The sequence below is a fragment of the Meriones unguiculatus genome, chromosome 1 (assembly GCF_030254825.1).
Source record: "Meriones unguiculatus strain TT.TT164.6M chromosome 1, Bangor_MerUng_6.1, whole genome shotgun sequence".
NCBI classification, from domain to species: domain Eukaryota; kingdom Metazoa; phylum Chordata; class Mammalia; order Rodentia; family Muridae; genus Meriones; species Meriones unguiculatus.
The window spans coordinates 154,578,142-154,601,424 of record NC_083349.1 but is presented as its reverse complement, the minus strand read 5'-3'; the positions used below and the strand labels follow the sequence as shown (position 1 = coordinate 154,601,424).

At 50.5% G+C, this 23,283-nt stretch overlaps 3 protein-coding genes across 3 annotated transcripts; all 3 read right to left on the bottom strand.

Moving 5' to 3' along the window:
* Positions 1-5,268: 5,268 nt before the first annotated feature.
* Positions 5,269-6,666, bottom strand: LOC132653692 (lysine-specific demethylase 4D-like). Its single transcript, XM_060382404.1, has one exon. It carries the CDS (start codon positions 6,664-6,666, stop codon positions 5,269-5,271), a length of 1,398 nt encoding a protein of 465 aa, XP_060238387.1.
* Positions 6,667-13,454: 6,788 nt separating this feature from the next.
* On the bottom strand, positions 13,455-14,852 carry LOC132653679 (lysine-specific demethylase 4D-like). The gene has a single exon (XM_060382338.1). The coding sequence runs from the start codon at positions 14,850-14,852 to the stop codon at positions 13,455-13,457; it is 1,398 nt and encodes a 465-aa protein (XP_060238321.1).
* Positions 14,853-21,635: 6,783 nt separating this feature from the next.
* LOC110547551 (lysine-specific demethylase 4D-like) lies at positions 21,636-23,033 on the bottom strand. Its single transcript, XM_060382264.1, has one exon. The coding sequence runs from the start codon at positions 23,031-23,033 to the stop codon at positions 21,636-21,638; it is 1,398 nt and encodes a 465-aa protein (XP_060238247.1).
* Between the last annotated feature and the right edge of the window lie 250 nt (positions 23,034-23,283).

The following is a 23,283-nucleotide window of genomic DNA, read 5'->3' as shown; positions in this document are numbered from 1 at the left end:
AACTAGTATTGCAATACGGATGTACAAAGCCAGAATTATAACAGTTCAAGGGCAGAATGCTTTTGGTCATTTTTGGACCACTCGAATAACAAGTTGTTAGGATATATTAAGCAAAGACTAGGGACTATACAGTTGATGGTAATGTGAAAACATTACCACCAGTTTGAGGCTGACCATGGACTGTAAGATCCGAAGATTGGCCTCTTTATGAACAAGGAAATGGGAGAATGAAGAGTTTAAGTTAGCCTGGTTGACACAATTTTGAAATGAGGAGCCATCTTGACCAGGAGCTGAACTCAGGTACCAGAAAATAGCACAGAATGTGCACTTGGCAGAAAACAAAGTTAATCTCTCCTAGCAAAAGCCTCCAGAAAACATCACAGAATAAATACTTGATAGAAAATAGAGACAATCTCCCTGGCAATATTCAGTGAGAACTGTTTGGGAAAATTCTCCCCAATGTTCCAGATATAGTTGAGAAGAATGGCAATTGTGATTATGTAGAAGGTCACCTTGGCCCTATGGCTTTTTACCCAATCCTGTAACATCAAGGCATGAACTCCCCTGCTTGCTCTCATGGAAACCACTTGCTTTTCAGTTTTTCCCTTTAGAAGCCCTGTTAACCCAGGGCTTGTGGTCCCACTTCTCTACTACCATATCAATGAGACTTGGGTCCTGAATTTGATTGATCTTGTAATAAAACTCTCCTGCTCCTGCATTGAGTCACCTCCTGGTGGTCCATTAGAGTCTTGTGATCATGGCATAAAAAACTCACTTGAGAAAATCTCAGGGCTACACAGTGATCTACAACAACCAGCAGAATTCCAGCCAGCCAATAAAGTCGCTCTATTACTCAAGCTCCTGTCCAAGATTTTTCTCCTGTGGCTACCTAGTGACACTCAGGTCCAAATCCATCCCCGTGAGGAGGGCACACAGCTAAATCTCAGATAAAACTGACATAGTAAAGCCTAAGATAGACAAGCATTTTCTAATGCTAAGTAGATGATTGAATCTTCAGAACCTTATACAGGACTAATTTTCTCAGAACAACTCTTCAAAAGCTGTGAAGAGAGCCACAGGTGACTTACCCTACAGCCAGTGATTGAGAGCTGACTGAAGACAATCCAGCACCAGAGAGAAGCTGTCTCCTGTGGGACTTTCACCTCCTGTGGAGCTGGAGTCTGAGCCTCCCTCTTTCATACCCAAGAAGGTCCTGCTGTACTCTGGGCTTGCCCACCCACTGCAGCCTGACACTTATCACTGGTCTTTACCACACTTGACCCCGCCCAACTTCCTTTGATGTAAATAGCCCATTTGAGAAGTCACCTTCTGGCCAGACAGTGGTAGCACACACCTTTAATCCCAGCACTCAGGAGGCAGAGCTAGGCAGATCTCTGAGTTCAAAGCCAGCCTGGTCTACAGAGCCAGTTCCAGGACAGATAAACCAACAGCTGTACCCACAAAACCTTGAAAACCTGCAAGGAAATATGGCTTTTTGTATGTATAAATCACTTTTTCTCAGTATTGACATCCAGAAAATTTAACTGTCATAGACTCAGTATTGAGCACAGTTTTTCCACAGAGAAACAAACTGAAGGATAATATTAAGAATGGCAAAGCAAGAAAGGCACCTGACCTGGCACACACCTTTAACCCAGCACTAGAAAAGCAGGGCCAGGGACAGAGACAGGGGAAGGGGAAGGGGCAGGGGAAAGGGAAGGGCCAAGGCCAGGGCCAGGGCCAGGGCCAGGGTTTCTGTGAGTTCTGGGTCAGCTTGCTCTACACAGTGAGTTCCAGGACAGCCAGGCAGGGCTCTACACAGAAATATCCTGTCTAAAGAAACAAATGAAACAAACACAAAAACCAAAGTAAATCTTCAGGATAGACCACTGGGTCTCTCTACAAGGTCACTTTTGGATCTCTGTGTTTCTGGAAAATTTCTACTGCTTCAGTAGGTTCAATTATGGCCTGAAACTCTTGAAATGTTAATGCACCAAAACTGTCTGGACTCTGTAAGCATACAGGGACTGTCTCTGTGTATATCTGTGTGTAGCTAGAATTTCTTGAGAGCTGGGTTTGAAAATACCATCACACAATCTGTACTGGAAAACGATGGACTACCTTGAATTTATACCTTGAATTCCTTACTCAAATGAGATTATAAAACACATTCAAGCTTGTCAAATAAAGGCAGAGCATACAAATGTTAAAATGAGACTTTATTTCTAATAATGTGGTTTGGAACACTGGGAACACTGAGACAATGACACTTCCTCTGTGTCCACACAGCAATGGCCATGTGTACTCTGATGGAGGAGAAGTCACTCTGCACTAACAAGTTGTATTTCTTTCTCCCATAACATACTTGCCATTGGCACAGAAGCTCACGCGAGTTTTCATTCCCTAGTGTGTGAGATTGTGCTGTGTGTGTGGGAGTCGGGGTGTGTGGGTGTGGAGGTCAGAGGATATTGGCTGGAGCTGGTTCTCTCAGTGAACCATGTGGACCCTAGGGATCCCACTCAGATGAAAGGACTTGGTGCCATATTTGCCTCTTACCTTTCTCACCGGCCCAATGCCTTCTCATTTCACTGTGGAGCAGATCCATGTGTATGTCAGGAAAGCCACCCCACACCTTCCCCTCTTCCCTCTATGCCTGGACACACATGAGCTTCCAACCATTCCTAGAAGAGCTATCTCTGAGTTCCTTGGCAGTCTCTACACTGCTGGGTCTGCAAAGACAATATGGTGCTCTCTGCCCTTTTCTACACTGGGCCTCAGAAAGTTCCCCTGTGCTGTGCAGCCTTGCTGGATGCAGTGGCCAAGGCCTAGTCTCCATTCATGTGTCTGATATTAACATGTGTGGTGGGTCAGCAAGATGGATCTACAGGTCGAGGCAGTTGCCTTATAAGCCTAAAGACCTCTCAGTCCTCAGGAACCATGGTAGAAGAAAGAACCAGCACCCCACACAGTGACCCTGGCAGATCATACGCACACACACACACACACAAACACAAACACACACAAACACACAGACACTGACAAAACACTCCCCAACTACACAAAAAAGCACACACACTTCCTTTACACACATACACAGACACACACAAAGAAGCCCATACACTCCCACTCAAACACTGATACACACATGTACAGCACAGACAAGCACACACATGCCCCACACCTAAACAAACATACCTATACACACATCCACACAGAGAAGCACCACACTGCCCTCACACAAACAACCACACACCCTCCCTCACACATAAACACACACACAAACACTCATAAATTAGCACACAAGTCCCCCCCCCGCGAAAAACACACTCACAGACACCCACACACCAGCACACACACTAACACATGTACCCTCCTCAGTCAAACACCAGGAATTAATTCTGCAGACCACACTCCAAGCTGGCCTTGCGATCTGACCATCATGTTTTGTTTTAGGTCCTGTTTGTTTGTTTGTCTGTGGTCTGTGTATGTGTGTGTGTGTGTGTGTGTGTGTTCATTTTGAACGTTCTATCATGGACTCTAGGATCCTTGGGATTCAAATCTGTCTTCTCTGACACTAAGTCATCTGAAATGTTGGGCAGATCTCCAGAACAACACTTCTGATTTCAAACTATGCTCCAATATCACAATTCATAGCTTTCCTATGTACGTTTAAGGCACAGCTTATTAGGGATCAGCCGTCACCAGTTCTCCCTGAGCCTCTCTGAGGCTCAGCAGATGACTACTTCCAGTGTCTGATGGGCAGTGCTGTGGGGGGAAGGTGTGGGGATGCAGCCCTGTGGGGCTCTTCCCTGAGACCCTCCGGCCAGGGTCAGCTTATCTTTGTTCTTCCTTCCATCCATTGTACATGAACACACCCACATGGGATGAGCCCCAGACCAACAAAGGCTCAGCACTGTCTCCAGGTAGCCAGGGTGAATGACTCAGAGGCCCAGGTGGTACTTGGACTTAGCTCACTCTCTAGCTCACGGTCTCAGCATCAGCCAGTGTTGGCTCATGGGATGGTGGGGGCTGGCACACAGCATCATGGGGGGAAGTGGCTGTTATGTCACAGGGACAAAAGGAATGTCTGTGGCATTTAGTCTGAGGTAGGGATTCCTTGGGGAACCCCTGTCCTCGGGACACATACACCTCAACCCTCCTTCAAAGCACCCCAAATAGAAACCAAAGTATTTTGGGCACACTGCGACTTAGAGAACTGATATCTTTATTGGGTCCACATACAGAGCACGGGCAAGGGGTGTCTAACAGGAAAGCACCTGTCCTGAAGAGTCTGTCCCGCTAGCCTGGACAATAGAGAACTCAGAACCACCCAGAGGGAGTCCCCAGCCTTCTCTCAACCTCCCACACTGCATATTCTCTGGCACGCCCAGAGACCACGACACAGTTAGGGTAGAATGACAAAGGCCTGGAAGGTACAGGAGGGAGCAGTCTAACTAAGCCTCAGTCTCTCCTTCCTACTTGCTTCTAGGCGGGGAAGTTCACAATCAGTGTCTTCATCTGGAGCTCGCCTGCAGGTGGTTTCTGGTGCTCTGATGACGGTGATTCCTAGGTGCTCTGAACACACTGACATACAATTTGGTCACAGGCACGTGCCAGTCTGGAAGTGAGCTGAGAAGACCCAAAACCTGCTTGCTCTCTCTCCCTGTGGTGTCCCATTCCTGAGAGGTTCACATCACTGGTCCCACAGAGGCTCAACTGTCAGGGCAGGAGAAAGCATCAGGCACCCTCAGAACTGTGTCATGTCTCAGTTGAGTGAGACCCAGCCCTGGTGTATGGCAAGATACCCAAGGGAGAAACCCCTTGAAGGTTCCTTTGTCTCCAGGTTTTGCAGCCTGGAGGCTCAGTCTGGTGCAGTCGCCTGTGAGGCCCCCTGCTGGGTGCTTCCTGTCATAGCAGGTGTGTGGCCTCACTGTAGAGTACCATGAGGAGGACTCAGTCCTGAGGGAATCCATAGGGGAGTGAGATGGGAGGGGCGTCCAATCCCCAGAATCCATGGGAACTAGAAAAACCCCCAACCGTGCCAGCAAAGTTGGTACAGGAATCCATTCTCTCGCTGCAGCAGCACAAGACGTTGCAGATCTAACTTTTGCAGGACTTCTGAAGGAGACACCATGCATGGAAAGGCGACTCAATCCCGAGATCCAAAGTACAGCTTATGTCTCAACACCTGGACAGCTGTTCGTTCCGAAGATTGGGAGGGTCCCCTGGTGGCCCAAGGGCCTCAGAAGCAGGTGAATGTGTCTGTACCTAGTTCAAGTCGATCGTGGTGAGAGGCAGGGAGACATTACTGGTACTCTCCAAGCTTCTGTAAGGCTGGGAAGCATCTACGGCTATGGAGGACGTCAGCGGTATCCACGAGGATCCTGGAGGCTCCAGAAGCTTGCTTGGAGACGCTTCTCCCAGGCGCAATAAAGGGGGAACCCAAAGCTTGGCTGTAGACAGGCCTGGGGACTGGGAGTGCACCTTTGTGTAAGGACAGCTGTTGTGGACCCTGAGCACCGGCCTCCTGATGGGTCCCGCGTGGGGATGCTGCGGGGTGAGAGTGGATGTGCCCGGAGCCAGCGTGGAGGGGCCAAGTGTCGGTTCCTGCCTGGGGCACGGGGCGGGCTTCAGGTGCTGCACGACTGCCTGGTCTTGGCTCCGTTTCCACAGGTCATACCGCTCTGGCTGTAGGATGCGCACAAAGGCGTCCATGGAGAAGCTCACCCGAGCCCCCCCACAGCTGCACTGAGACGCCACCTTGCCGTAGTCGATCCACCGCGGGGTGGCGAAGTTGATGGCCTCCGCACAGTTGAAGCCGTGGTTGAAGCCGGCGTGGTAGCCATAGGGAAAAGTGACCATGAACTCGCCAGCCTCCTGGGTCATGCGGCCAAAGGGGATGCCATTCTCCCTGAGCACGGTGGGCGAGATGAGCGCCACCTTGTGCCTCAGGAAGGCCTGGCAGCCCCGGGAGCTGGCAGGGAAGAGGTCCCTGGCCAGGAGCTCCAGGCGCTGGCCATGCTCAGGGGGCACAGCATACCACGTCTTGGGCTGCCCAAAGTGCAGGTAGTTGATGCTGTACAGGTCCATGTCCTCCGTGTGCCACGCAAACGCGGTCTTCCACATGCCAAAGTACAGGTAGGGCGTGTTGACGCCCTCGATCACCAGGCCGCTTTCCTGCCTCAGGAGATCCAGAATGCTCCCCAGGTGTCCGACGTTCCAGTGCCGAGTGTTCTCATCAAACAGGGAGCCGCTGACATCCGCCCCGTAGATCGGTGACCCGAAGAAGCGACTCTTCCAGTATGTTCTCTCCAGATCGTCAAAACTCAGGTGGCGCGGGGTCGCGTGCCTTGGGCTGTGGGCCAGCTCCCGGTACTGCCCGACCGTCATGGCTTTCTTCTTCCTATGGTACTGGGTGAACACACCCGCCTTCCCAGAGACCACTTGCTGCAGGGGCGTGCCTATCAGGAGATCCGTGACATCCTCATAAGACTGCCTGGCTCTCCACTCCTTGGGCGGGATGACCTTGGCCACGCCGGCTCGGTGTGCCCCTTGGGACTCCATGTAGGCAATGTATTTGTTGAAATCGGAAAATTCTTCCATGCTGGGGCAGAAGGTCATGATGCCACAGCCTGGGCTCTTGGCGTCAGCCTGCTCAGATGTCATGGCGACAGCAGCCTGGGGGCTTGCTTGCTCTGAGTCCCTGGGCCCTTCAGGAGGGCTCTTTCTGTCTCTGGGTGGGAGTTTTCTTCTTTTTCCTGCTTTCCTGTGGTATTTTCCTCACTCTCTCCACTGTCCTGAAGCCCTTTAATGTCTTCTTCTCTCCTTCCTAAAATGCTGTGCTTTCCTGGCGGGCAAGAGAAAGTTTGAAAGGAAATATGACCCTCCGAAGAATCGAAAGTCTGAGCAGACCCTCACCTGTGTAGTAAGACCCTTCTCTTCTCCAACCTCCAAACAAAAACACCTTTACAAGAACAATAAAAAAAGGTTGTTGTGAGTCTAACGGCAGAAAACCCAAACAAGCTACCTCTGGATCACAGCACCCGCCAACTCGGTTAAGGCCTTCCTCCTGAGAACACCTGGACAGAACTCTGACAGACAGGGGTTGGTGGGACAGACCTCTAGTCCCAGCCCTTGAGAGGCAGAGGCAGGAACCTGTCTGGGTTGGGGCCAGTCTGCTGTACTAGAATGAGCTCAAGTACAGCCAGAGCTACAGAGAAACTCTTGTCTCAAAAACCCCTCCCCCACTCCAAGTCCCCCCAAAAGAAGCTCCCTTGAGAAAGTCTCAGGGCACACAGGAATCGATCGAAAACAACCAGCAAAGCCCCGGCCGGCTAATAAAGTCTTTCTGTTACTCAAGCCCACGTCCCAGGTCTTCTCCTGTGGCTACCCAGTGACACTCAGGTCTAATTACATCCCCATGAGGAGGGCACACAGTCAAATCTCAGCTAAAACTGACACAGGAAAGCCTAAAATTGACCAGTGTTTTCTAATGCTAAGTAGAAGATTGAACCGTCAGAACTGTCTGACTATTCATTTTCTCAGAAGAACAACTCTTCAAAAGCTGTGACTTACCTACAGCCAGTGATTGAGAGCTGACTGAAGACAATCCAGCACCAGAGAGAAGCTGTCTCCTGTGGGACTTTCACCTCATGTGGAGCTGGAGTCTGAGCCTCCCTCTTTCATACCCAAGAAGTCCCTGCCTTAATCTCGCCTTGCCCACCCACTGCAGTCTGACACCTATCACAGGTCTTCACCTCACTTGACCCCGCCCAACCTCCTTTGGATGTAAACAGCCCCCATGTCAGAGGTGCTCTGTCTGCTGGGCAGTGTTGGCAGACACCTTTAATCCCATCACTCAGGAGGCAGAGCTAGGCAGATCTCTGAGTTCAAGGACAGCCTGGTCTATAGAGTGAGTTGCAGGTCAGCAAGCTCACACAGATAAACCCTGCCTCAAAAACACTGGGTGTGGGCTAGTGACTTTTTATATGCATGCAATACTGTCAAGATTTTATCAGTATGGGAATACAGAAATTTTAACTGTTATAGACTCAGTATTGAGCACAGTTTTTCCCCCCGAGAAACAACCTGACAGACAATACTGAGATGGCAAAGCCAGCAGGGCTCCCTGGCACACACCTTTAACCCCAGCACTAGGAAATCAGAGGCAGCGACAGGGGAATCTCTGAGTTTGAGCTTAACATTCTCTCGAAACTGAGTTATAGGACTTCTGGAGCTTTCCACACACTCACACACATAAACCCTGTCCAAAACAAACCAATAAACAAACAAACAAAGGGAAAGGAATCCTGGTGTGGAGAGATGGCTCCATAGTTAAGAGCACCGTCTATTCTTCCAAAGGTCTCAAGTTTAGTTCCTAACACCCATATGGCAGCTCACAACTGTCTGGAACTCCACTGCTAAGGAATCTGACACCCTCACACCAATACACATAAAATAAAATCAAATAAATTATGAAAATAAAAAAGACAAAGGAATCCTATGTGGTGGAACACTACTAGATCCGTTTTGGGTATCTCTACCTGTAGAAAAGTTCCAGAGTTTCAAAATATTCCTATATGGCCTGAAACTATTACTGTGCACAGTTATGTCACCAATAATGCTCATGCATCATGGTGCTCGGGACTTTGGTTTGTTCGTGTGTTCTTGTCCTGTCTCTTCCACTTCTAACCATCTTTCCTGGGGTCAGGGCCTTCCTCCCTATGCTGGTCCCTGCTGGTGTTAGTATTCTGCTGTGACTGTCAGTTTACTCCTTTGTGTGTTGTTTCTCAACTTCATTTTAACATCAATCCATTCGTTCCTCCAGGTGAAGGACTAAACACATTATTTCTCAGGTATCACTAAGTTTGTTCATCTCAGACTTAGTGCAGAGCCTAGCATGACCTTGAACTCCTGACCTTCCAACTACCACCTTCCAAGCTCTTAATTTTCACTAAGATTCAATTATTCTAAAGCATGCCTTTCCACCTAGGGTCCAAATGTCTGCTTCTTTTTACCTGTATTTGATTGGGCAGGCAGATCTCTGTGAGTTCCAGGCCAGGCTGGTCTGCAAAGCCAGTTCAGAACAGCCAAGTCTACACAGAGAAACCACGTCTTGAAAAAAAAAAAAACCCAAAGAAACAACAAACAAACAAACAAACAAACAACAACAAAACCCCCAAAGAAACCCAAAATAAATACAAACATTACCCTGAGAGCAGGGATGATGGTATACAGCTTTAATAGCTGCACTCAGGAGCCAGAAGCAAGCAAATCAATGTGTTGGGATCCAAGCTACATAGAGAAACCATGTCTCTTGAAAAACAGTAAAGCCTAATTTTCTAATGCTAAGTAGAGGTATTGAATCTTAGGAGACTTTAGCATGAGTCATTTTCTCAGAAGAACATCTATTCCAAAGCTGTGAAGAGATCCACAGGTGACTTACCTACAGCCAGTGATTGAGAGCTGACTGAAGACAATCCAGCACCAGAGAGAAGCTGTCTCCTGTGGGACTTTCACCTCCTGTGGAGCTGGAGTCTGAGCCTTCCTCTTTCCTACCCAAGAAGGTCCCTGCTGTACTCTGGGCTTGCCCACCCACTGCAGTCTGACACCTATCACTGGTCTTCACCTCACTTGACCCCGCCCAACCTCCTTTGGGTGTAAACAGCCCCCATGTCAGAGGTGCTCTTTCTGCTGGGCAGTGTTGGCACACACCTTTAATCCCATCACTCAGGAGGCAGAGCTAGGCAGATCTCTGAGTTGGAGGCCAGCCTGGTCTACAGAGTGAGTTGCAGGTCTGCAAGCTCACACAGATGAACCCTGCCTCAAAAACACTGGGTGTGGGCCCATGCCTTTCATATGCACGCAACAATATCAAGAATTGATAATGCAACCCAGCACTAGAGAAGCAGAGGCAGGGGAAGGGACAGGGGCCAAGGCAGGGCCAGGGGATCTCTGTGAGTTCCGGGTCAGCTTGCTCTCCACAGTGAGTTCCAGGACAGCCAGGCAGGGCTCTAAACAGAAAGACCCTGTCTAAAGAAACAATTGAAACAAACACAAAAGACAAAGTAAATCTTCAGGATAGACCGCTGGGTCTCTCTACAAGGTCACTTTTGGATCTCTGTGTTTCTGGAAAATTTCTACTGCTTCAGTAAGTTCAATTATGGCCTGAAACTCTTGAAATGTTAATGCACCAAAACTGGACTTTGTAAGCATACAGGGACTGTCTCTGTGTGTATCTGTGTGTAGCTAGAATTTCTTGAGAGCTGGGTTTGAAAACACCATCCCACAATCGGTACTGGAAAACGATGGACCCTCAATTTCTACCTTGAATTCCTTACTCAAATGAGATTATAAAACACCTTCAAGCTTGTCAAATAAAGGCAGAGCATACAAATATTAAAATGAGACTTTATTTCTAATAATGTGGTTTCGGGACACTGGGAACACTGAGACAAAGACACTTCCTCTGTCTCCACACAGCCATGGCCATGTGTACTCTGATGGAGGAGAAGTCACTCTGCACTAACAAGTTGTATTTCTTTCTCCCATAACATACTTGCCATTGGCACAGAAGCTCACGCACGTTTTTATTCCCTAGTGTGTGAGATTGTGCTCTCTGTGTGGGAGTCGGCGTGTGTGGGTCTCTAGGTCAGAGGATATTGGCTGGAGCTGGTTCTCTCAGTGAACCATGTGGACCCTAGGGATCCCACTCAGATGAAAGGACTTGCCGCCATCTTTGCCTCTTACCTTTCTCATGGGCCCAATGCCTTCTCCTTTCACTGTGGAGCAGATCCATGTGTTTGTCAGGAAAGACACCCCACACCTTCCCCTCTTCCCTCTATGCCTGGACACACATGAGCTTCCTCCCCTTCCTAGAAGAGCTATCTCTGAGTTCCTTGGCAGTCTCTGCCTCTGCTGAGTCTGCAGAGACAATATGGTGCTCTCTGCCCTTTTCTACACTGGGCCTCAGAAAGTTCCCCTGTGCTGTGCAGCCTTGCTGGATGCAGTGGCCCAGGCCTAGTCTCCATTCATGTGTCTGATATTAACATGTGTGGTGGGTCAGCAAGATGGATCTGCAGGTCGAGGCAGTTGCCTTATAAGCCTAAAGACCTCTCAGTCCTCAGGAACCACGGTAGAAGAAAGAACCAGCACCCCACACAGTGACCCTGGCAGATCACACGCACACACACACACACACACACACAAACACAAACACACACAAACACACAGACACTGACAAAACACTCCCCAACTACAGAAAAAAGCACACATACTTCCTCCACAAACAATCACAGACACACACAAAGAAGCCCATACACTCCCACTCAATCACCTATACACACATGTACAGCACAGACAAGCACACACATGCCCCACACCTAAACAAACATACCTATACACACATCCACACAGAGAAGCACCACACTGCCCTCACACAAACAACCACACACCCTCCCTCACACATAAACACACACACAAACACTCACAAATTAACACACAACTCCCCCCCCAGCAAAAAACACACACACAGACACCCACACACCAGCACACACACTAACACATGTACCCTCCTCAGTCAAACACCAGGAATTAATTCTGCAGACCACACTCCAAGCTGGCCTTGCAATCTGACCATCATGTTTTGTTTGAGGTCCTGTTTGTTTGTTTGTCTGTGGTCTGTGTATGTGTGTGTGTGTGTGTTCATTTTGAACGTTCTATCATGGACTCTAGGATCCTTGGGATTCAAATCTGTCTTCTCTGACACTAAATCATCTGAAATGTTGGGCAGATCTCCAGAACAACCCTTCTGATTTCAAACTATGCTCCAATATCACAATTCATAGCTTTCCTATGTACGTTTAAGGCACAGCTTATTAGGGATCAGCCGTCACCAGTTCTCCCTGAGCCTCTCTGAGGCTCAGCAGATGACTACTTCCAGTGTCTGATGGGCAGTGCTGTGGGGGGAAGGTGTGGGGATGCAGCCCTGTGGGGCTCTTCCCTGAGACCCTCCGGCCAGGGTCAGCTTATCTTTGTTCTTCCTTCCATCCATTGTACATGAACACACCCACATGGGATGAGCCCCAGACCAACAGAGGCTGAGCACTGTCTCCAGGTAGCCAGGGTGAATGACTCAGAGGCCCAGGTGGTACTTGGACTTAGCTCACTCTCTAGCTCACGGTCTCAGCATCAGCCAGTGTTGGCTCATGGGATGGTGGGGGCTGGCACACAGCATCATGGGGGAAGTGGCTGTTATTTCACAGGGACAAAAGGAATGTCTGTGGCATTTAGTCTGAGGTAGGGATTCCTTGGGGAACCCCTGTCCTCGGGACACATGCACCTCAACCCTCCTTCAGAGCACCCCAAATAGAAACCAAAGTATTTTGGGCACACTGCGACTTAGAGAACTGATATCTTTATTGGGTCCACACACAGAGCACGGGCAAGGGGTGTCTAACAGGAAAGCACCTGTCCTGAAGAGTCTGTTTGGCTAGCCTGGACAATAGAGAACTCAGAGCCACCCAGAGGGAGTCCCCAGCCTTCTCTCAACCTCCCACACTGCATATTCTCTGGCACCCCCAGAGACCACGACACAGTTAGGGTAGAATGACAAAGGCCTGGAAGGTAGAGAGGGAGCAGTCTAAGCCTCAGTCTCTCCTTCCTCCTTGCTTCTAGGTGGGGAAGTTCACAATCAGTGTCTTCATCTGGAGCTCGCCTACAGGTGGTTTCTGGTGCTCTGATGATGGTGATTCCTAGGTGCTCTGAACACACTGTCATACAATTTGGTCACAGGCACGTGCCAGTCTGGAAGTGAGCTGAGAAGACCCAAAACCTGCTTGCTCTCTCTCCCTGTGGTGTCCCATTCCTGAGAGGTTCACATCACTGGTCCCACAGAGGCTCAACTGTCAGGGCAGGAGAAAGCATCAGGCACCCTCAGAACTGTGTCATGTCTCAGTTGAGTGAGACCCAGCCCTGGTGTATGGCAAGATACCCAAGGGAGAAACCCCTTGAAGGTTCCTTTGTCTCCAGGTTTTGCAGCCTGGAGGCTCAGTCTGGTGCAGTCGCCTGTGAGGCCCCCTGCTGGGTGCTTCCTGTCATAGCAGGTGTGTGGCCTCACTGTAGAGTACCATGAGGAGGACTCAGTCCTGAGGGAATCCATAGGGGAGTGAGATGGGAGGGGCGTCCAATCCCCAGAATCCATGGGAACTAGAAAAACCCCCAACCGTGCCAGCAAAGTTGGTACAGGAATCCATTCTCTCGCTGCAGCAGCACAAGACGTTGCAGATCTAACTTTTGCAGGACTTCTGAAGGAGACACCATGCATGGAAAGGCGACTCAATCCCGAGATCCAAAGTACAGCTTATGTCTCAACACCTGGACAGCTGTTCGTTCCGAAGATTGGGAGGGTCCCCTGGTGGCCCAAGGGCCTCAGAAGCAGGTGAATGTGTCTGTACCTAGTTCAAGTCGATCGTGGTGAGAGGCAGGGAGACATTACTGGTACTCTCCAAGCTTCTGTAAGGCTGGGAAGCATCTACGGCTATGGAGGACGTCAGCGGTATCCACGAGGATCCTGGAGGCTCCAGAAGCTTGCTTGGAGACGCTTCTCCCAGGCGCAGTAAAGGGGGAACCCAAAGCTTGGCTGTAGACAGGCCTGGGGACTGGGAGTGCACCTTTGTGTAAGGACAGCTGTTGTGGACCCTGAGCACCGGCCTCCTGATGGGTCCCGCGTGGGGATGCTGCGGGGTGAGAGTGGATGTGCCCGGAGCCAGCGTGGAGGGGCCAAGTGTCGGTTCCTGCCTGGGGCACGGGGCGGGCTTCAGGTGCTGCACGACTGCCTGGTCTTGGCTCCGTTTCCACAGGTCATACCGCTCTGGCTGTAGGATGCGCACAAAGGCGTCCATGGAGAAGCTCACCCGAGCCCCCCCACAGCTGCACTGAGACGCCACCTTGCCGTAGTCGATCCACCGCGGGGTGGCGAAGTTGATGGCCTCCGCACAGTTGAAGCCGTGGTTGAAGCCGGCGTGGTAGCCATAGGGAAAAGTGACCATGAACTCGCCAGCCTCCTGGGTCATGCGGCCAAAGGGGATGCCATTCTCCCTGAGCACGGTGGGCGAGATGAGCGCCACCTTGTGCCTCAGGAAGGCCTGGCAGCCCCGGGAGCTGGCAGGGAAGAGGTCCCTGGCCAGGAGCTCCAGGCGCTGGCCATGCTCAGGGGGCACAGCATACCACGTCTTGGGCTGCCCAAAGTGCAGGTAGTTGATGCTGTACAGGTCCATGTCCTCCGTGTGCCACGCAAACGCGGTCTTCCACATGCCAAAGTACAGGTAGGGCGTGTTGACGCCCTCGATCACCAGGCCGCTTTCCTGCCTCAGGAGATCCAGAATGCTCCCCAGGTGTCCGACGTTCCAGTGCCGAGTGTTCTCATCAAACAGGGAGCCGCTGACATCCGCCCCGTAGATCGGTGACCCGAAGAAGCGACTCTTCCAGTATGTTCTCTCCAGATCGTCAAAACTCAGGTGGCGCGGGGTCGCGTGCCTTGGGCTGTGGGCCAGCTCCCGGTACTGCCCGACCGTCATGGCTTTCTTCTTCCTATGGTACTGGGTGAACACACCCGCCTTCCCAGAGACCACTTGCTGCAGGGGCGTGCCTATCAGGAGATCCGTGACATCCTCATAAGACTGCCTGGCTCTCCACTCCTTGGGCGGGATGACCTTGGCCACGCCGGCTCGGTGTGCCCCTTGGGACTCCATGTAGGCAATGTATTTGTTGAAATCGGAAAATTCTTCCATGCTGGGGCAGAAGGTCATGATGCCACAGCCTGGGCTCTTGGCGTCAGCCTGCTCAGATGTCATGGCGACAGCAGCCTGGGGGCTTGCTTGCTCTGAGTCCCTGGGCCCTTCAGGAGGGCTCTTTCTGTCTCTGGGTGGGAGTTTTCTTCTTTTTCCTGCTTTCCTGTGGTATTTTCCTCACTCTCTCCACTGTCCTGAAGCCCTTTAATGTCTTCTTCTCTCCTTCCTAAAATGCTGTGCTTTCCTGGCGGGCAAGAGAAAGTTTGAAAGGAAATATGACCCTCCGAAGAATCGAAAGTCTGAGCAGACCCTCACCTGTGTAGTAAGACCCTTCTCTTCTCCAACCTCCAAACAAAAACACCTTTACAAGAACAATAAAAAAAGGTTGTTGTGAGTCTAACGGCAGAAAACCCAAACAAGCTACCTCTGGATCACAGCACCCGCCAACTCGGTTAAGGCCTTCCTCCTGAGAACACCTGGACAGAACTCTGACAGACAGGGGTTGGTGGGACAGACCTCTAGTCCCAGCCCTTGAGAGGCAGAGGCAGGAACCTGTCTGGGTTGGGGCCAGTCTGCTGTACTAGAATGAGCTCAAGTACAGCCAGAGCTACAGAGAAACTCTTGTCTCAAAAACCCCTCCCCCACTCCAAGTCCCCCCAAAAGAAGCTCCCTTGAGAAAGTCTCAGGGCACACAGGAATCGATCGAAAACAACCAGCAAAGCCCCGGCCGGCTAATAAAGTCTTTCTGTTACTCAAGCCCACGTCCCAGGTCTTCTCCTGTGGCTACCCAGTGACACTCAGGTCTAATTACATCCCCATGAGGAGGGCACACAGTCAAATCTCAGCTAAAACTGACACAGGAAAGCCTAAAATTGACCAGTGTTTTCTAATGCTAAGTAGAAGATTGAACCGTCAGAACTGTCTGACTATTCATTTTCTCAGAAGAACAACTCTTCAAAAGCTGTGACTTACCTACAGCCAGTGATTGAGAGCTGACTGAAGACAATCCAGCACCAGAGAGAAGCTGTCTCCTGTGGGACTTTCACCTCATGTGGAGCTGGAGTCTGAGCCTCCCTCTTTCATACCCAAGAAGTCCCTGCCTTAATCTCGCCTTGCCCACCCACTGCAGTCTGACACCTATCACAGGTCTTCACCTCACTTGACCCCGCCCAACCTCCTTTGGATGTAAACAGCCCCCATGTCAGAGGTGCTCTGTCTGCTGGGCAGTGTTGGCAGACACCTTTAATCCCATCACTCAGGAGGCAGAGCTAGGCAGATCTCTGAGTTCAAGGACAGCCTGGTCTATAGAGTGAGTTGCAGGTCAGCAAGCTCACACAGATAAACCCTGCCTCAAAAACACTGGGTGTGGGCTAGTGACTTTTTATATGCATGCAATACTGTCAAGATTTTATCAGTATGGGAATACAGAAATTTTAACTGTTATAGACTCAGTATTGAGCACAGTTTTTCCCCCCGAGAAACAACCTGACAGACAATACTGAGATGGCAAAGCCAGCAGGGCTCCCTGGCACACACCTTTAACCCCAGCACTAGGAAATCAGAGGCAGCGACAGGGGAATCTCTGAGTTTGAGCTTAACATTCTCTCGAAACTGAGTTATAGGACTTCTGGAGCTTTCCACACACTCACACACATAAACCCTGTCCAAAACAAACCAATAAACAAACAAACAAAGGGAAAGGAATCCTGGTGTGGAGAGATGGCTCCATAGTTAAGAGCACCGTCTATTCTTCCAAAGGTCTCAAGTTTAGTTCCTAACACCCATATGGCAGCTCACAACTGTCTGGAACTCCACTGCTAAGGAATCTGACACCCTCACACCAATACACATAAAATAAAATCAAATAAATTATGAAAATAAAAAAGACAAAGGAATCCTATGTGGTGGAACACTACTAGATCCGTTTTGGGTATCTCTACCTGTAGAAAAGTTCCAGAGTTTCAAAATATTCCTATATGGCCTGAAACTATTACTGTGCACAGTTATGTCACCAATAATGCTCATGCATCATGGTGCTCGGGACTTTGGTTTGTTCGTGTGTTCTTGTCCTGTCTCTTCCACTTCTAACCATCTTTCCTGGGGTCAGGGCCTTCCTCCCTATGCTGGTCCCTGCTGGTGTTAGTATTCTGCTGTGACTGTCAGTTTACTCCTTTGTGTGTTGTTTCTCAACTTCATTTTAACATCAATCCATTCGTTCCTCCAGGTGAAGGACTAAACACATTATTTCTCAGGTATCACTAAGTTTGTTCATCTCAGACTTAGTGCAGAGCCTAGCATGACCTTGAACTCCTGACCTTCCAACTACCACCTTCCAAGCTCTTAATTTTCACTAAGATTCAATTATTCTAAAGCATGCCTTTCCACCTAGGGTCCAAATGTCTGCTTCTTTTTACCTGTATTTGATTGGGCAGGCAGATCTCTGTGAGTTCCAGGCCAGGCTGGTCTGCAAAGCCAGTTCAGAACAGCCAAGTCTACACAGAGAAACCACGTCTTGAAAAAAAAAAAAACCCAAAGAAACAACAAACAAACAAACAAACAAACAACAACAAAACCCCCAAAGAAACCCAAAATAAATACAAACATTACCCTGAGAGCAGGGATGATGGTATACAGCTTTAATAGCTGCACTCAGGAGCCAGAAGCAAGCAAATCAATGTGTTGGGATCCAAGCTACATAGAGAAACCATGTCTCTTGAAAAACAGTAAAGCCTAATTTTCTAATGCTAAGTAGAGGTATTGAATCTTAGGAGACTTTAGCATGAGTCATTTTCTCAGAAGAACATCTATTCCAAAGCTGTGAAGAGATCCACAGGTGACTTACCTACAGCCAGTGATTGAGAGCTGACTGAAGACAATCCAGCACCAGAGAGAAGCTGTCTCCTGTGGGACTTTCACCTCCTGTGGAGCTGGAGTCTGAGCCTTCCTCTTTCCTACCCAAGAAGGTCCCTGCTGTACTCTGGGCTTGCCCACCCACTGCAGTCTGACACCTATCACTGGTCTTCACCTCACTTGACCCCGCCCAACCTCCTTTGGGTGTAAACAGCCCCCATGTCAGAGGTGCTCTTTCTGCTGGGCAGTGTTGGCACACACCTTTAATCCCATCACTCAGGAGGCAGAGCTAGGCAGATCTCTGAGTTGGAGGCCAGCCTGGTCTACAGAGTGAGTTGCAGGTCTGCAAGCTCACACAGATGAACCCTGCCTCAAAAACACTGGGTGTGGGCCCATGCCTTTCATATGCACGCAACAATATCAAGAATTGATAATGCAACCCAGCACTAGAGAAGCAGAGGCAGGGGAAGGGACAGGGGCCAAGGCAGGGCCAGGGGATCTCTGTGAGTTCCGGGTCAGCTTGCTCTCCACAGTGAGTTCCAGGACAGCCAGGCAGGGCTCTAAACAGAAAGACCCTGTCTAAAGAAACAATTGAAACAAACACAAAAGACAAAGTAAATCTTCAGGATAGACCACTGGGTCTCTCTACAAGGTCACTTTTGGATCTCTGTGTTTCTGGAAAATTTCTACTGCTTCAGTAAGTTCAATTATGGCCTGAAACTCTTGAAATGTTAATGCACCAAAACTGGACTTTGTAAGCATACAGGGACTGTCTCTGTGTGTATCTGTGTGTAGCTAGAATTTCTTGAGAGCTGGGTTTGAAAACACCATCCCACAATCGGTACTGGAAAACGATGGACCCTCAATTTCTACCTTGAATTCCTTACTCAAATGAGATTATAAAACACCTTCAAGCTTGTCAAATAAAGGCAGAGCATACAAATATTAAAATGAGACTTTATTTCTAATAATGTGGTTTCGGGACACTGGGAACACTGAGACAAAGACACTTCCTCTGTCTCCACACAGCCATGGCCATGTGTACTCTGATGGAGGAGAAGTCACTCTGCACTAACAAGTTGTATTTCTTTCTCCCATAACATACTTGCCATTGGCACAGAAGCTCACGCACGTTTTTATTCCCTAGTGTGTGAGATTGTGCTCTCTGTGTGGGAGTCGGCGTGTGTGGGTCTCTAGGTCAGAGGATATTGGCTGGAGCTGGTTCTCTCAGTGAACCATGTGGACCCTAGGGATCCCACTCAGATGAAAGGACTTGCCGCCATCTTTGCCTCTTACCTTTCTCATGGGCCCAATGCCTTCTCCTTTCACTGTGGAGCAGATCCATGTGTTTGTCAGGAAAGACACCCCACACCTTCCCCTCTTCCCTCTATGCCTGGACACACATGAGCTTCCTCCCCTTCCTAGAAGAGCTATCTCTGAGTTCCTTGGCAGTCTCTGCCTCTGCTGAGTCTGCAGAGACAATATGGTGCTCTCTGCCCTTTTCTACACTGGGCCTCAGAAAGTTCCCCTGTGCTGTGCAGCCTTGCTGGATGCAGTGGCCCAGGCCTAGTCTCCATTCATGTGTCTGATATTAACATGTGTGGTGGGTCAGCAAGATGGATCTGCAGGTCGAGGCAGTTGCCTTATAAGCCTAAAGACCTCTCAGTCCTCAGGAACCACGGTAGAAGAAAGAACCAGCACCCCACACAGTGACCCTGGCAGATCACACGCACACACACACACACACACAAACACAAACACACACAAACACACAGACACTGACAAAACACTCCCCAACTACAGAAAAAAGCACACATACTTCCTCCACAAACAATCACAGACACACACAAAGAAGCCCATACACTCCCACTCAATCACCTATACACACATGTACAGCACAGACAAGCACACACATGCCCCACACCTAAACAAACATACCTATACACACATCCACACAGAGAAGCACCACACTGCCCTCACACAAACAACCACACACCCTCCCTCACACATAAACACACACACAAACACTCACAAATTAACACACAACTCCCCCCCCAGCAAAAAACACACACACAGACACCCACACACCAGCACACACACTAACACATGTACCCTCCTCAGTCAAACACCAGGAATTAATTCTGCAGACCACACTCCAAGCTGGCCTTGCGATCTGACCATCATGTTTTGTTTGAGGTCCTGTTTGTTTGTTTGTCTGTGGTCTGTGTATGTGTGTGTGTGTGTGTTCATTTTGAACGTTCTATCATGGACTCTAGGATCCTTGGGATTCAAATCTGTCTTCTCTGACACTAAATCATCTGAAATGTTGGGCAGATCTCCAGAACAACCCTTCTGATTTCAAACTATGCTCCAATATCACAATTCATAGCTTTCCTATGTACGTTTAAGGCACAGCTTATTAGGGATCAGCCGTCACCAGTTCTCCCTGAGCCTCTCTGAGGCTCAGCAGATGACTACTTCCAGTGTCTGATGGGCAGTGCTGTGGGGGGAAGGTGTGGGGATGCAGCCCTGTGGGGCTCTTCCCTGAGACCCTCCGGCCAGGGTCAGCTTATCTTTGTTCTTCCTTCCATCCATTGTACATGAACACACCCACATGGGATGAGCCCCAGACCAACAGAGGCTGAGCACTGTCTCCAGGTAGCCAGGGTGAATGACTCAGAGGCCCAGGTGGTACTTGGACTTAGCTCACTCTCTAGCTCACGGTCTCAGCATCAGCCAGTGTTGGCTCATGGGATGGTGGGGGCTGGCACACAGCATCATGGGGGAAGTGGCTGTTATTTCACAGGGACAAAAGGAATGTCTGTGGCATTTAGTCTGAGGTAGGGATTCCTTGGGAACCCCTGTCCTCGGGACACATACACCTCAACCCTCCTTCAGAGCACCCCAAATAGAAACCAAAGTATTTTGGGCACACTGCGACTTAGAGAACTGATATCTTTATTGGGTCCACATACAGAGCACGGGCAAGGGGTGTCTAACAGGAAAGCACCTGTCCTGAAGAGTCTGTTTGGCTAGCCTGGACAATAGAGAACTCAGAGCCACCCAGAGGGAGTCCCCAGCCTTCTCTCAACCTCCCACACTGCATATTCTCTGGCACCCCCAGAGACCACGACACAGTTAGGGTAGAATGACAAAGGCCTGGAAGGTAGAGAGGGAGCAGTCTAAGCCTCAGTCTCTCCTTCCTCCTTGCTTCTAGGTGGGGAAGTTCACAATCAGTGTCTTCATCTGGAGCTCGCCTACAGGTGGTTTCTGGTGCTCTGATGATGGTGATTCCTAGGTGCTCTGAACACACTGTCATACAATTTGGTCACAGGCACGTGCCAGTCTGGAAGTGAGCTGAGAAGACCCAAAACCTGCTTGCTCTCTCTCCCTGTGGTGTCCCATTCCTGAGAGGTTCACATCACTGGTCCCACAGAGGCTCAACTGTCAGGGCAGGAGAAAGCATCAGGCACCCTCAGAACTGTGTCATGTCTCAGTTGAGTGAGACCCAGCCCTGGTGTATGGCAAGATACCCAAGGGAGAAACCCCTTGAAGGTTCCTTTGTCTCCAGGTTTTGCAGCCTGGAGGCTCAGTCTGGTGCAGTCGCCTGTGAGGCCCCCTGCTGGGTGCTTCCTGTCATAGCAGGTGTGTGGCCTCACTGTAGAGTACCATGAGGAGGACTCAGTCCTGAGGGAATCCATAGGGGAGTGAGATGGGAGGGGCGTCCAATCCCCAGAATCCATGGGAACTAGAAAAACCCCCAACCGTGCCAGCAAAGTTGGTACAGGAATCCATTCTCTCGCTGCAGCAGCACAAGACGTTGCAGATCTAACTTTTGCAGGACTTCTGAAGGAGACACCATGCATGGAAAGGCGACTCAATCCCGAGATCCAAAGTACAGCTTATGTCTCAACACCTGGACAGCTGTTCGTTCCGAAGATTGGGAGGGTCCCCTGGTGGCCCAAGGGCCTCAGAAGCAGGTGAATGTGTCTGTACCTAGTTCAAGTCGATCGTGGTGAGAGGCAGGGAGACATTACTGGTACTCTCCAAGCTTCTGTAAGGCTGGGAAGCATCTACGGCTATGGAGGACGTCAGCGGTATCCACGAGGATCCTGGAGGCTCCAGAAGCTTGCTTGGAGACGCTTCTCCCAGGCGCAGTAAAGGGGGAACCCAAAGCTTGGCTGTAGACAGGCCTGGGGACTGGGAGTGCACCTTTGTGTAAGGACAGCTGTTGTGGACCCTGAGCACCGGCCTCCTGATGGGTCCCGCGTGGGGATGCTGCGGGGTGAGAGTGGATGTGCCCGGAGCCAGCGTGGAGGGGCCAAGTGTCGGTTCCTGCCTGGGGCACGGGGCGGGCTTCAGGTGCTGCACGACTGCCTGGTCTTGGCTCCGTTTCCACAGGTCATACCGCTCTGGCTGTAGGATGCGCACAAAGGCGTCCATGGAGAAGCTCACCCGAGCCCCCCCACAGCTGCACTGAGACGCCACCTTGCCGTAGTCGATCCACCGCGGGGTGGCGAAGTTGATGGCCTCCGCACAGTTGAAGCCGTGGTTGAAGCCGGCGTGGTAGCCATAGGGAAAAGTGACCATGAACTCGCCAGCCTCCTGGGTCATGCGGCCAAAGGGGATGCCATTCTCCCTGAGCACGGTGGGCGAGATGAGCGCCACCTTGTGCCTCAGGAAGGCCTGGCAGCCCCGGGAGCTGGCAGGGAAGAGGTCCCTGGCCAGGAGCTCCAGGCGCTGGCCATGCTCAGGGGGCACAGCATACCACGTCTTGGGCTGCCCAAAGTGCAGGTAGTTGATGCTGTACAGGTCCATGTCCTCCGTGTGCCACGCAAACGCGGTCTTCCACATGCCAAAGTACAGGTAGGGCGTGTTGACGCCCTCGATCACCAGGCCGCTTTCCTGCCTCAGGAGATCCAGAATGCTCCCCAGGTGTCCGACGTTCCAGTGCCGAGTGTTCTCATCAAACAGGGAGCCGCTGACATCCGCCCCGTAGATCGGTGACCCGAAGAAGCGACTCTTCCAGTATTTTCTCTCCAGATCGTCAAAACTCAGGTGGCGCGGGGTCGCGTGCCTTGGGCTGTGGGCCAGCTCCCGGTACTGCCCGACCGTCATGGCTTTCTTCTTCCTATGGTACTGGGTGAACACACCCGCCTTCCCAGAGACCACTTGCTGCAGGGGCGTGCCTATCAGGAGATCCGTGACATCCTCATAAGACTGCCTGGCTCTCCACTCCTTGGGCGGGATGACCTTGGCCACGCCGGCTCGGTGTGCCCCTTGGGACTCCATGTAGGCAATGTATTTGTTGAAATCGGAAAATTCTTCCATGCTGGGGCAGAAGGTCATGATGCCACAGCCTGGGCTCTTGGCGTCAGCCTGCTCAGATGTCATGGCGACAGCAGCCTGGGGGCTTGCTTGCTCTGAGTCCCTGGGCCCTTCAGGAGGGCTCTTTCTGTCTCTGGGTGGGAGTTTTCTTCTTTTTCCTGCTTTCCTGTGGTATTTTCCTCACTCTCTCCACTGTCCTGAAGCCCTTTAATGTCTTCTTCTCTCCTTCCTAAAATGCTGTGCTTTCCTGGCGGGCAAGAGAAAGTTTGAAAGGAAATATGACCCTCCGAAGAATCGAAAGTCTGAGCAGACCCTC